The sequence below is a fragment of the Camelus ferus genome, chromosome 17, assembly GCF_009834535.1.
Source record: "Camelus ferus isolate YT-003-E chromosome 17, BCGSAC_Cfer_1.0, whole genome shotgun sequence".
Classification (NCBI taxonomy): Eukaryota; Metazoa; Chordata; class Mammalia; order Artiodactyla; family Camelidae; genus Camelus; species Camelus ferus.
Genome location: NC_045712.1, coordinates 30,432,217 through 30,446,277, shown reverse-complemented (window position 1 = coordinate 30,446,277; position 14,061 = coordinate 30,432,217). Strand labels below are relative to the sequence as shown.

The window sequence follows — 14,061 nt, the reverse complement described above, 5'->3', positions numbered from 1 at the left end:
ATCTTCTTTTTAGTGAGTTATTTGGTCTCCCTGCCGTTTTGTTTACTTGTCAGAAACCCAGCACAGTGTCGGTGCGTTTGCTGTAAACGGGACCTTCTGGAAAGGGCTTAGGATACAGTTAAGGGTAAATTAGTATTAACTACTTTGCTTAGTTAAGTTTAAGGAGCATTCTCACTTACATGTTTGAATTGCTATTCCTATTTTAATTTATTGGTTGAAGGTCACATCACAGCCCTTGTGACACGTCCAGAGGAGGCTGGCCCTCTCAGGGGCCTTGGAAACCTCTCCTCTCCTCATTCAGCGCCGGGGGCCGGTGGAGGGCTGGGGTGAGGACAGCACTGGCACCCTGCTGTGCTGTCCTTCGTGGGCCCCGGGCCGGGCCGGGCCGGGCCAGGCGAGTCGCCTTGCAGAGGGACACAAGCTGTTACCTCCTGCAGCAGAGAACTTCTTTGACTCATTTTAAGTGACTCTTTCCTTTTCTTATGGTCCCTTGTGAGCTGAATCCTTTGTAAATGCTGGTCCGAATTTGAAGGCACTTTCTCTCTAGAGAGGAGAAATTTGGACTGCCAAACGATGTGGTACTAAAACCTGAAAGGTGTTAAAAACACAAAACTTACTTTTTTCTATCCAAAGAGCAATGGAAGGAAACTTTGGAAATGGAAGATGTTAAAAGGAGGAGGAGGCGCCCAAAGACTTCTCAGAGCCGCAGCTGCCGGCGTTTCCGTTTATTTCCCTCCCGTCTTTTCAGCACACATGGCATCACGCCCACCCTGTCTTCCACGTTCAAAAATCGCAGTAAAATACACGTAACAGAACGTTTATTATTTTAACCGTTTGTAAATGTGCGATACGGCGGCGTTAGATACATCCTCAAAGCTGTGTGCACCACTGTCTCACCTCAAGCTTTTTCATGATTCCGAACGTAAATGCTGCCCCACCGAATGACATCTCCCCCACTCGCCGTCCCCCGGGCCCTGGTAACCTCTGCTCTGCTGTCTGTCACTGTGAACTTGCCTGACCAGGGGACCCGCACGAACGGAGTCGTGCAGCGTTTGGCCTCCTGGTCGGGTTCCTTTCGCTGAGCCTGGTGCTTCGGGTCGTTCCGTGTCGGAGGCTCTCTCCTCCTCACAGCCAGGCCGTGTGCTGCTGTATGCGTAGGCCGTGTTTTGTTTATCGATTCATCTGTTGATGGACACTTGGGTTGTTTTCTTTTGGCTGTTGTGAACATGCTGCTGAGAACATTGGTGTATAAATGTCTAATCAGGTCCCTGCCTCCGTTCCTTTGGGTACGTGCCTCGGAGTGGGATTGCTGGACCCCGTGGCAACTCTGTGTTTGACTTTCTGAGGAGGCTCGCCGCTGTCTCCCACAGAGGCTGCACCCTTTACGTCCCCATGGGCAGCGCGTTAGGGCTCCACCTCCTCCACCTCCTTGCCAGCGCTGGTTTTCCTTACGCGGCCATGCCGGGAAGGAAGTGGTATCTCGCTGTGGTCTTGCTCTGCGTCTCCCTGGGACTGATGCTGGGCGTCTCTTCATGTGCTTGTGGGCCATCTCTGTGTGTCTTCTTGGGAGAAATGTCTGTCGAGTCCTCTGTCCATTTTTTAACCAGGGGGGTTATGTCGCTCCTGAGCTGCAGGAGCTGTGGGCACTCTGGGATCCCCCCGTGTCGAGCGCGGGGGCTGTGGGCACTCTGGGATCCCCCCGTGTTGGACACAGGAGCCGTGGGCACTCTGGGATCCCCCTGTGTCGGGCACGGGAGCTGTGGGCACTCTGGCCCCCCCCCCCCGTGTTGGATGCGGGAGCCGTGGGCACTCTGGGCCCCACCACCGTGTTGGGTGCGGGAGCCGTGGGCACTCTGGGACCCCCCCCCCCCCCCCCCGGTGTCAGGCACGGCATTTGCAGGAGTTTTCTTCCGTTCTGCAGGTTGTCTTTTCACTTTTTTCGATTGTGTTCCTCGATGCACAAAAGTTCTTAATTTGGATGAAACCCAATTTCTTTATTTTTTCTTTCCTTTGACTGTGCTTTTGGTGTCACATTTATGAAATTGTTGGCAAGTCCATTGTCATGAAACTTTTCCCCAATTTTTTTTTCTAAAAATGTTATTGTGTGGGCTCTTAGGTTTAGGTCTTTGGTCCATTTTTGTTTCTGTGTATGACGTATGTTAAGGGCTCGACCTCGTCCTTTGGCATGTGGACGTCCAGTTTTCCTAGCACCGTGTGCTGAAAGGTCTCTTTTCCCTTTTGTCCTTGTCAAACGTCAGTGGACCAGATACTCGTGGGTTCCGCTGGTCTGTGTCCTATGCTGGTACTGTGCCACTGTGTTTCAGGTCCCTTCATAGAAAGTTTCAAAGTCAGGAAGCTGAGTCCTCCAACTTTCTGCTTCTTTTTTAAGTGGTTTTGGCTATTTGAGGCTCCTCGCAATTCCCATCTAAATATGCTTTTCCATTTCAGCAAAAAACGGCTGTGGAATTTTAACAGGGCTTTGGGCAGTACGGACTTCTCAACGGGAGTAAGTCTTCCAGTCCAGTGACACAGGTGTCTTTCCATGTATTTAGATCTTTTCAAACTTGTTTCATCCAGGTTTTGTAGTTGTGGGTACGTAAGTCTTTCATGTCCTTAGACTTATTCCTAAGTGTTTAATTCTGTTAGGTGCCTTTAGAAATGCAATTCCTCTCTCCGTTTCCATTTCAGATCGTTTTGCGGGTGTGTAGAAACACAGCTGATTTTTGTGTGTTGATCTCGTACCTCCAGCCTCACTGGGTTCGGTGCCCCCCCAACGTGTAGTTGCAATCATGAGGTGTTTATGTCTTGGGTTTCTGCTTGTATTCCTTACATTTTGTAGAGCAGTTTTCATGTAACCATCACTCTGTTGTTGACCCTTGGGAACAGCTGAAGTTTTCCTTCTTGTAAATGAATGATCCTGCGTGACCATCTCTGAGCACCATTAAACTTTGTATTTTCAGTTTTCCCTCTTGAGAGGGCCCCAGCTGTGCAGTCACCGGGGCAAAGGGCAACAGCCTGGGACCTCCGCTGTGTCTCCATGCCCTCGTCCATCGCTCACAGGGCCAGCAGTGAGCTCCAGTCTCTAATTTAAAAGTATGCTTGGAGCAGTTGGGCTGGAGTGGTGTTTTACTCTTGCTGTGATACATGTGGCTCTTTAGTTGTCGGTGTGCTTGAGCGTGCCCCCTTAAGTGCGGTAAACAGCTGTGTCTCTGTGTGTTAATCGGGCCCGCGTGTTCTGTCTGTTGGCCTCTGGACAGTTTGATGCTTTCTCTCTGCTTCTCAGCAGGGTTTCATATCAATAAAGACGTTGTTACTAATTAACCCTTTGCCGATCATGTTTCCAACAAATAAGTCTCTAGTATTCATTGTTTGTCTTTCCATTTTAGTTTTTTTTTTTTTTTGATGTGCAGAGGTTTCTAATTTTTAGGTAGTCAAACGCTTTGTTTTTCTTTGTGATTTCATTATCGCTGAAAGCATTTAAAATTACTCTTGCATAAGCATTTATCAATGTAAACAGAAGTAAAAATAGAAGATAAAAATGTACCCACAGTCTTCCCGATGCATCAGATTGAAGTGCTTTTCCCTCGGCTCCCTGTCGGTCTCCCCCCAACCACCACGCGCGTGATTTGAGGGGGTGGTTATCACGGCGCTGACGCTGCTCTGTGTTCTAGGCTCTTCCATTCACTTTTGCACTAAGTGTTACCGTCTGACAGCATCCTTGATGCCTCTTTCCCCCAGACTTCCCTGTGCCTCCTCCTGCCTTTAAACACTCTCTGTTTCCTTGTTTCTGTTTTAGCCAAGGCTGTCTGGGGCGGGGTGGGATGCCAAGCCCCTGGACCCGGCTGCGGCCCGCGGACCCACACAGGGTGTGCGTCCACGCCAGCTCCGCAGTGTCCAGGTTGTGGTCTCGGGCAGCTCAGTGTCTCTCTCTGAGCTGGTGTTTCTTCCCCTGAGAAAGGGGGGGCTGATGTCAGCCTCAGTGTTTGGATGAGGGAGCCTGGCACATGGTGGGGGCTGTGGTGTGGAGCACCTACTGCGCGCTTGGCCCTGGGCTGGGGCTTCCCGCACAGTCAGGCCCTCCCGGCTCCCCCAGGGTCTTGCCTCTGCCTCGACTGATGAGAACACTAAGGCAAAGTAAGTATCACTGTTTTTTAAATGCTGCTTTTTGAATTCTGCTGTTCAAAACCTAACACTTGCCCTGCTTGTTTACGTCTTTTACATGAGTCTCACGTACGGACACACATGTGTGCATGCGTGCTTTTCTTTTCTTTTTCTACTGATCTGAGGTTGTGTTTGTGGTTGCGAAGGCCAGCCTGCATGCACAGTCAGCCCAGCCCCGAGCCAGGCCTGGCCCTCGTGGTGAGGTACCCCAGCTCAGCTGCGCGGAGTCCGGTGGCGGGGGCGTGCTAGGATGCGCTCCGAGCGGCCCCTCCTGCTCTGCTGAGCTGCGGGGCTGACCTCAGGGCTCTTCTTGGTCAGAGCCACTTGCGCTCCTAGAACCTGATCTGAAGCCTAAGGCAGGAGGGCCTCTTGTCCCCCAGGGGCTGCGGGGAGCCCGGATGCCCCAGTGTGTGCGTGTTCAGGGGATCAGCAAGGCTGGCTTCTCCTGAGCCTGGGGAAGAGCCAGACACCCAGCCCAGCATGCATTCTGTTTTGTCACGATACGTCGCCCCAAAGGCTTTGGATAAACAATAATTGAATTTCCGAAAGCTTTATGGTTAATCGCTGGAATTCTCAGTGCGTGCTTTTACCCCCCCCCCCCCCCCCCCGGGCTCGGAGTACTGCAGGAGGATGCAGTGTGCCGGGCCTGGCTCGGGGCTGGGCCCTGGCTCGCGGAGTCTGCGGCTGAGCCTCCCTGCGGCCTGAGGACAGGCTCTTCCTGTCACCCTCTCTTCCTTCCACCCTCCGTGGAAGAGGCCTGGACTCCAGACTCCTGCAGCCCTGCGGCCTCGAGCCAGCCACTCGGCTTCTCTGCAGTGGGGCCAAGCCCTGCCCGCGGGGCCGAGCACACACGGAGGGAGAGCTCAGCCGCTGCACCTCTTCTTTATGTTGGGGTATGAGGGTGAGTAAGCTAGAAGGGCGTGAAACTGTATGAACACCATAACCAAAATGTGAAAAGAGTCATTCCTTGGCAGTGCACGGAAAACCCGAGGTTGGAAGGAAGCACACCTCAGTGAGGGACGGGGGCCGTGTGTTTTCTGTTTTCCGGTTTTGGGTTTTTGTTTTCCAGTGGAAAAGATAAACATGAACTCATGCTAAGAGTCTTGTTAAAGAGGCAGGTGCCAGGGAGGGCCGGGGAGGGGTGCCGTGAGCCTCCAGGTGTACCTGCCGGCACTTCTCACCGGCGTCTGCCGGAGGCTGCGTGGATCCAGGGGTCTTGTCAGGGCCCTTCACTCACAGGCCTAGGGGCCAGGCTTCACTGCTCCTCCTCAGGGAGGCTGCAGAGACCCTTTCGGATCCCTTTGTTCAGCCCGGGGCCTCGGCTCCCTCCGCTGCCGGTGGGGGTGCGGTGGCCCGCTGCCGAGGGCGAAGCAGCGGCCCGCTGGCAGGCTGCGGCAGCTGGGGGCCGTGCTGGGACTCGCTTCTCTGTTCCAGGTTCCGAGGTGCACCGATCATACCCGTGGCGGCCAGGCCTGGGGGGCCAGAGGCCCCCGAAACAGAAGCTCCGCAGGGCATCTCCGAGCTCATTGAGGTACCGTCAGCTTGAGTCCAGGTTGCCTGTGGCCCCGGCCCCATGCAGGTGGCCCCCTGTTCCTGCTCAGCCTGAGCCCCCCCCCCCCCACTCACCCCTCACTGCCGCCTCCCTCACCTCCCTCACCTCAAACCAGAACAGGACCAAAGGCCTTCCCCGCCACGGCCCACAGCTCTGCAGAGCTGTCCACATCCTTGCACGCCTGCCTTTTTCCTTTCTCCTGTCAAACTCCTCCACAAGGCAGCCCCCACAGCCTGGGCTCCTGGGGCCATGTCACCCACTCCAGTCCTTGGGACTGTGCTAGCCCCTCCTGTGTGTCCCCCCAGGCTGAGGCACAGCAGTGGGGCAGTGTAGCGTGCATCCTTGTCCATTCCTCCTGGCTCGGTGGTTGTGCGAGGGAGCCCAGCCATCCAGTAGGCGCCCAGGGCGGCCAGGGTGCGGGTGGTATCCCTCTGCTTAGCGCTCCGGGCAGCTCAGGGGCTGTAGTGGCCCCAGTGCCGGCCCCACCGCCTCCCTCTGTGACCTGCTCTCCCTGCCTCAGTCCCTCACTTGCACAGCAGGGAAGACAGTGGCACCGCTAAGCTTGTGAAGTTTGTGCTGATGTGTAAAACGTGCCCGGAGTGGTGTGTATCAGGGTTTGCTCTGATGGTGCGGTTGACTGTCACGTACCAGGCACTGCACTGAGTTCTTGTCTTATGGGATCATCAGCACTCATAGTGCCCTTGGGAGGGTTAAGTTTATTTATCCGCATTTTGCCAAGAAAGAATCTGAGATTCAGAAAGGTCGAGTAACTTGCCCAAGGTCTCACAGTGAGTACGAGCTAGAGCTGGGATTCAGGTCCAAGCTGATGGCAGGGGCTGGCTTTGGGGTCCACCTGCACTGGGCCTACAGAACTAAGATCAGGTGTGACCGTGGGCACCGCCCCCGTTTCTGTGATTTACGCGACCTTGCTGACTTAGCAAAACAGACATCTTCTGGGTAAACTTCCCCTACTTTTTCATCAGCTCCAGGGAGCACCGTCTAGGAACCCGGGATGATTACTTGTATTAAAGCAAAATGCACAGAAACGCTGCTAGCGAAGGTGCTCCCGAGCTCTGAGGGAGGCTCTGCGCAAAGCTCAGGCCACGCCAGTTTTGAGACTAGTCTTTTTCTGAAAGAAGTGTCATCACAAGGCTGGGGGTTTGGAGCACTCACTACCAGATGCTCTGCTGACAGTCTGTTCTCCAACAAAAGCGAAAGGCAGAGAAGACAAGGGATAGTGCAGCACTGACGTCCGTTTGTTTCTTGGTGATCAGCTCTGGCCACAGCTCCGAGCGGGTGGGCGGCGGAGGAAAGCAGGGCTGCTCGAGGCTGAAGCCCAGGGAGAGTCAGCAGCACGGGCAGAGTGGCCCCACGGCGGAGGGGCGGCAGGCCCTTGGTCTCTGCCGGGCGGGGGCACGGCCTTCACCCCAGACGCAGCCAGCTGCCCGGGACCCGCCCGGCTCTCCCTGTCCGTGGGGCAGGGGTGGGGGGTGCGCACAGCCTGGAAGGGGAGCCGAATGAGCAGACGATCCCAACAGTATGCTACCTGGGCGGCACACACAGGGCGGGGGGGCCCTTCCCGAGGCAGTGTCAGGGAACGGGGGGAGGTGACACTGTCTGGGGAGCTTCCAGGCGTGGGGGGGGCCCAAGGTGGGGCCACCGTGGGACCTGGGGGCTGGATGGCAACAACCCCTGAGCCCTGGGCATCAGGAGGCTGGCCTGGGGGTGCTGTGCCCACGTGTGATGTCAGGATGCTGCCGCGGTCACCCTGGCAGGAGAGGGTGGAGGAGGGCCCTCCGCGCTGAGAGAAGGAGCTGAGAGTGGGGCAGGGGTCTGGAGTGAGGTCAGGGGGCCCAGCTTCCAATCTCCCGGGCAGCTTGCCCGGCCCTACTCAAAGCCTCCACCCTGCTCCGCCTGCCCCGTGCAGCCCTGGTCCCGACGGGGTGTGGCACCTGCATCTCTTTTCTAGCTCCTGACGTCGCAGATTCCTATCCCAGCAAGAGACCCGTCGGGACCGTTCCTCATGTCTGTGGACCACTGCTTCTCCATCAAAGGCCAAGGCACAGTGATGACAGGGACCATCCTCTCAGGCTCCGTCAGCCTCGGCGACAGCGTGGAGATCCCTGCCCTCAAGGTCAGTCTCCTGCGCGCTTCCTTTTGGTCCCTCCCTCCAGTAGGAAGAGAGGGGACGGCCCCTTGGCCTGCTCCAGGGCTGGTTCTGCTCCGCGCTGTCTTCTCTCCTGCCCTGCCTGCGTTCTAGAGCTACCAGTCTCCCCGATGCTCATAGAAGCACCCGTTTATTGGAGCCTCCCGAGGAGTGTTCTTTACAGACAATGGAACCAGGGCTCCACAAGGTGCGTGGGCCCAGGAGCCATGCCCCCGGGGGAGGGTGCTGGGTGTGAGCCCCCGAGGCAGGTGGCAAGTTCTTGTGGGCTCGTTTCTGAGTACCTTGTGCGTAACCACGAGAATGTCAAGCTAAACACAATTAGGACTTTGTGTTGCTCAGTCGTACAGTCTGGACACCCAGAGGATGTCCACATTCCTGGGACACGGGCGGCTGCCAGGTCATCCTTGGGAGACCTCTGGGAAGGACAGGCAGCTGGGGCCTCCCCGTCACCCCACCTTCTGGTGACTTCTGGATTTAGAAGGTGTCCAGGGCCTTGGTGTTTCCCTTCAGTGGGCTTTTCTTGTGGTTTTTGTTTACTGGGGAAGAAAAACTTAGCCTCCAGCCTGCCCTTCCCCTTCACAGGGAATACAGCGGGGGAGCAAGGGCTGGTTAGAACTGGGGAGGCCGTCCCAGGAATTCTGGGGCCCAGGGGAGCGCTGTCTCAGAGGAGGCTGGCGTGTAGGGCAGTGGAGCGTGCCCTGGGCCACGTGTACCAAGCCGCGGACAGTGCCAGCTGCCGCCGTGCCCACTGCCAGGCGGATGGATTCAGCTGGTGTGTGAACTGGCAGTTCTCCCTGGAGGACTGTGCAGACGCGGATTCCAAGGCTGCCTGGCTCAGTAGGTGTATTAGTCAGCGTCCTTCGGAGAAATGGAACCAAAAGGGTGTGTGTGTGTGTGTGTGTGTATGCACACGGAGATTTTAAGGAATTGGCCCACGATTATGAGGCCTGGCAAGTCCAAAATCTGCAGTGGAGGCCAGCAGTCTGGAGCCCCAGGGAGAGCTGTGATTTGAGTCTGGAGGTTGTTGGCTGCGGAATTTCCTCCTCCTCCACGGAGGTCAGTCTTGTTCTGTTCAGGCCTTCAACTGATTGGACAGGGCTCACCCACATTGTGGAGTGTCACCTACTGTACCCAGAGTCAGCTCATGTAAATGTTCATCTCATTACAGGAGTTCAGAATAATGCTTAACCAATGACCGGGGCTCTATGGCCCAGCCAAGTGGGCACGTGAAATTCACCATCACCCTGGAGGGGAGTCCATGACTGCAGGGTCTGCCCTGAGCAGGGGAAGGCCAGGGAGCGCTTCTGGTACTGAGCCTGGTGTTGGCCGTTCCTGGTCTAGGGCAGCGGGGGTGGTTACAGGAAAGGGCATCACAGGAGTGAGAGGAGTGACCAGGGCTCCCCAGGTCAAGGACACCTCAGGTTTCACTCTCTCCCCCGGCTCATTGCGTGGTGATGTGCCTGTTGCTTCCTCCTGCAGGCCTGGGGGTCCGAGGGAAGAGTCTCCTGACCAGGGAGGACCACCCAAAAGAAAACCCTCTTACAAGCCTGAGGCTGGCCAGGCTGCAGGGCTCCCTGGGGCGGTAGCAGGAGTGGAGGGCAAGGCCCTTCCCGTCTGAGTCCTGAAGTCCCCTGACGCCATGGGTTATAGTCCCTCCTCCTCTGGACGTTGTAGACCCTCCTCTGAAAGCCGTCAGTCCCGTATCAAATCCACGTTGCACCAGGGACCGAAAGTGCAAATCTTAAAAAATAAAGCACAAAATTATGAAAATAAACTATCCTTTTATTTAACAAAATTAAGTTGATCAGAGTGATTATGTGTTGGTTCTTAGCTAGAACAGAGAATAAATCCAATGCTAAATTTCCTCCCATTCCCTGTGCTCCCTGAGGAGACCCCCGAGGGCCCACCCTGATGGGTACCCCTCTGCCCTGGGAGAAGGCACGTTTGCAGCCTGGGAGAACGAATGGGAGTAGGAGGGGGTGTCAGAAGAGGGCTCTGGGGGGATCGGCTTTGACACGGGGTACTTGAGGCTCTGGAGGGAGGCAGACGTGTTTGATGACAGGCCAGTGGCTGCCGTGCTAGGACCACGAGCGTGGGGAGGCCGGGGGCAGAGGGCCCCACTGCTAAGCCGACAGGGGTGTTTGAGTGGGGGCAGGCTCTGAGGTCTTCAGCTGCTCGCTTCGCCCCATGGAGATGAGCTTGCCTGTCAGAGCCCCAGGCACTGGACCGTGGTCCCTGGGCGCACGAGGCGCTTGGCAAATATGAATTTAGGTCTCCTCTTGCTTTCCTGCACCTGCTCTGCCCCGGCCTCCTTTTCAAAGCGGAACTCAGAAGCCGTGAACATGTGGCTGATGAGTTTTCCAAACAAAGCGTAGAAGGTGCAGCTGAGCTCCTCCTCCGCTGCTTATAGCACAATGTGAGAGGAAAGGAGTGAACTGAGGAAGGAACTGTTAGCAGAAGGAACCAGCCCCTGATGTGGGAGATTCTCGGCCAGTTCAGAGTCCAAAGGCTGCTGAAGGTGGAGAATTCACTTTGGAAAGCATGCGCTGGAGAAGGGCCACGGGTGAGGCTGGGACAGCCTTCGCTGAAGAGATTGGGTGTGTGGCTCCCGGATCCAGACAAATGTCTCAGCAAAAGCCAGGAGAGAGCTGGGCTTCTCCAGGAAGGATCTGTGGAGAGCTCTCTTGTAGAATGGCATAGATCCCCTCGACGCAAGTGAGAGACCCACAGGTTTTTGAGAGTGTTCCATCAGCAAAAACACTGCCAGCCTCGTCGGAACAGGACAGAGACCCAATAACATTAAAAAAAAAAAAAAAAAAAAAAGCAGTTGGACTTCCTGGACTCCACATGCAGGAAATGACTGGTGGAACACTTAGCCACGACGCACGTCGTCCTCCAAGACGAAGGGAGATGAGTCCGAGGGCCGAGCTCCAGACACACAGGTGGAGGACAGAGAGGCGAGCCCGGGGCAGGGCCAGGGGAACTCCCACGGGCTCAGAGGGCGGGGGCCAAGCCGCAGAGGGTCATTCTCAGGCCTGGGAGCCCAGTGGAGTTTGTTTTGCTGGGTTTCAAACTTACTTGGGACCCGTGACCTCTGAGTTCCTTCCATTCTCTCCCTATGCCTGTATTTTGAGAGCAGAAGACTTGTCTTCCGGTGTCACAGGCCCACAGATCGAGGGCGTCTGGCTCCATGATAGACTATTGCCATCACCCATGCCTACTTGGGTGACTCAGAGGATGAGAATTCTGAGCTGATGAGAGTTAGGTGAGATTTGGGACCTAATTAGAGTTAATGCTGTAATGGGATGAGAATCTGGGATACTGGGATGGGGTGAAAGCATTTTGCACATGAGATGGATGTGAAGTTTTGGGGACCAGAGGGTGGACTGTAGTGGTGGTTTGAATTGTGCCCCACTTAAGGTGTATCTACCCGGAACCTCAGACTATGACCTTATTTGGAATGAGAGTCTTGGCAGAGGTAATGAAGGTGAGGATCTCAAGTCGAGGCTACCTGATGAGAGCGGGCTCCACACAGGGATCCACAGAGACGGGGGCGGGTGAGACCAGAGGCTGAGACCGGGGTTTAGTGCCCGGAGCCAGGGTTCAGGGGTGGAAGGGACTCTCTTAGAGGCTCCAGAGGCAGCCTGCCCCACTGGCACAATGGTTTGGGCTTCCAGCCCCAGAACTGCAAGAGAATAAATTCCTGGTGCTTCAAGCCTCCGGCTTGTGGTCATTTGTTACAGCAGCCTCCAGATAATGAATACAGATTTTGGATGAAAGGACAGAAGTCAGAAAGAGCCTTAAGTCCCCTGTCGTCTGGGGCAGGGCCCTTGATGCCTCTGAGCTTTGACTTTCTTTTGAGGAGCTGCAGCCCCCAGCTCACCCTCTGGGGCTGCCGTGAGGATGACGCTGGCGTCATGAGGCTGGTGGTGGAGTCGGAGCTGCACTGCTGGCCGCTCAGCCCACCCTTTCTTCCCTGTGGTCGCCACCCAGCCGGTGAGAAAACCCAGGCTTGGGCGCTAAGCCCCCAGAGCAGCGTGTGAGGTCGCTCGGCCAGCTCTGAAGACTAGGCCCTGTGCTCCATGCCCGCTGCCTTGGGAACTCCACGGAGACCCTGGGTAGGGGGGTTCCGCTGCGGCCTCCTTCACCCCAGCCCTCCGCTCACCATCACCGGCGGCACTGAGGGCACTGGGGGCGGGCTCCAAACTGGATGGCTATCTTCCAGGCCCGGTGACATCCCCATCAGATTTCACTAATCGACTTGGACACCTCTGACCGCTTGAACTCCCTCGGAGGCGGGGCACAGCCATTCCAAATAAACAGTCGCATTCCCCCCCTCCCCAGCCAGGGCGGCCACCGGAGCCTGTCAGACCCTGGCCCTGTGGCTGCTGCCCACATCCACTCCCAGCTGGGGCCCATTAGCTGCTGGAGGAGATGTTGGGGCACAGGGAGCGAAGGGGAAAAACCAAGCCCCGTTCAGACACAGGACGGCCGAAGCGCCGGGCACCCCGATGCTCGCCGTCCTTCTCTGGAACTTTGGCTCTTTCTGTCCTCAGCCTGGGGGTCCTTCTGCTAAGACTTGACCTTGGGATTTTAGCTATGATGTTTCTACCATCACTGTACCTACCATCCCAGGGTGACTGGTGATTGGCTGTCAGGGTTGTGACGTCAGAAACCCTCGGAGCCACAGACCACAGAGCAGGAGAGAGAGGGACCCAAGACTGGGCCCCGGGCAGGTTCCTCACTCCGGGTGCTTCTCTGACCTCTGACCATCACAGCCCAGAAGACACCGTGTGCCCCCTCTGTCCCCGCCTCTAGAAGAGGGCACGTGGTGTGGTGCCGCCTAGGGGTGACGGCTGTAACGTGCCCAGTGCCTGAGAGGACCCGCGAAGGAGGGGTGGGCAGCGGGCAAGGGAAGGTTGAGCTCAGAGCAGGCAGGAGCTTGGGCGTGCCAGAGGCCCAGCAGGCTGCTGCCTCCACGGGCGCTTTCCCTGAGGAGTTTCTCCAGCGTGCCCCCGGGCCTCAGTCCCAGGAGCCTTGACACCAGTCCCCCCAGAGCCCGCGGCTGCTCCCCCGTTCCTTTGCGGTTGGCCCCCTTGTAACCGAGCGCACTTTTCCTCCTGGTATGCACGGCCCCCAAGAGCCCACACGCCGGCGGCCGCGTTTGCACCAGCTGGGCCCGGCATTTTCTCCGCGTAGCCTCAGACAGCTCTTAGACCTGTGAGCGCTGAAGTGCAGCGGGGTGTTGGCATGGCCTGGTGGGGCCCCGGGGTGCGCAGCAGATGTAGGGATTTTTGTCAGGTGCCTCTGAGCAGTGCTGAGAACCAGCTCTGGGCTACGGCCTTCTCGAGTGTTTGCCCTCCACTTCCAACCAAGCTGGGACGTGCTGTCATCCCTGCCTCACAGGGTGTGGAGCAGACACGGGACGTTTAGGCTTCTCCAGGCCAATCTGGGAGCACCCCGGGCTCAAGCTCTGGCGGCTGGGGGCTGAGACGCGTGCTCTTGACCCCGCCCCAAGCTCCCTGGTGGGCGGGAGGAGGCCGCTGAGCCCCCGACCCCGTCCGTCTCACGTGGACTGAAGCCACTGTGGGGGGTCCATCCTGAAGGCAGCTGTCCCTGCCAGCTTCTTGTGCTGGAGAGGCCAGGCCCTATGACAGCAGGTCCGTCATCAGGCCGGGGAGGCCTCAGCTTTTCACACACTCTGCGGAGATGGTCTTGGCCCCCAGGCCCAGGTCAGAGCGGGGGACCCTGAGGTGTCTTCTCAAGAATGGTCAACAACCAGGAAGGCTGTCCGTTCTTGGTCCCACCCCGGTCCCTGAATCCCTGTCAGCGGGAGCCAGGGAATTAACGTCTGTACCCACCATCCCAGGGCATGCTCATCATCAGGCAGCTCGGGGAAGCCCTGACCAGGGCTTGGGCAGACCTGGCTCAGGCCCCTGACTTGCCACGTGCTGTGTGGCCCCGGTGTTACCCCACGAGCCTCTGCCTCCTTGCCTGACACGAGGCAGTGGAACCACAGGCCTGCTTTGCTGGTGAGGAAAGTGGGGGTCGAGGAGGACTTCACGGGACGAGGCCAGCCTGTCCGTTCAGCACGTCGCTGGCACCTGCTGTGCGCCAGGGCCAGGCCGGTGCCCAGGGAGAGGGCGAGGGGCAGTGGGTCTGGGAGGAGACGTGACCTGAC

At 57.2% G+C, this 14,061-nt stretch overlaps 1 protein-coding gene and 1 long non-coding RNA gene across 3 annotated transcripts in view; both read left to right on the top strand.

Moving 5' to 3' along the window:
• The window catches only part of EEFSEC (eukaryotic elongation factor, selenocysteine-tRNA specific), a 146,339-nt gene that overhangs the window by 61,690 nt on the left and 70,588 nt on the right, over nt 1-14,061 (top strand). For both annotated transcript variants that reach the window (XM_032458783.1, XM_032458784.1), the window contains exons 3-4: nt 5,596-5,692; nt 7,683-7,847. In XM_032458783.1, the coding sequence (XP_032314674.1) occupies nt 5,596-5,692; nt 7,683-7,847 (262 nt within the window). The remainder of the gene's footprint in view (nt 1-5,595; nt 5,693-7,682; nt 7,848-14,061) is intronic.
• Nucleotides 7,854-10,703, top strand: LOC116657195. The gene is made up of 2 exons (XR_004312221.1): nt 7,854-8,067; nt 9,360-10,703. It is a non-coding gene; the product is annotated as an uncharacterized LOC116657195 (long non-coding RNA).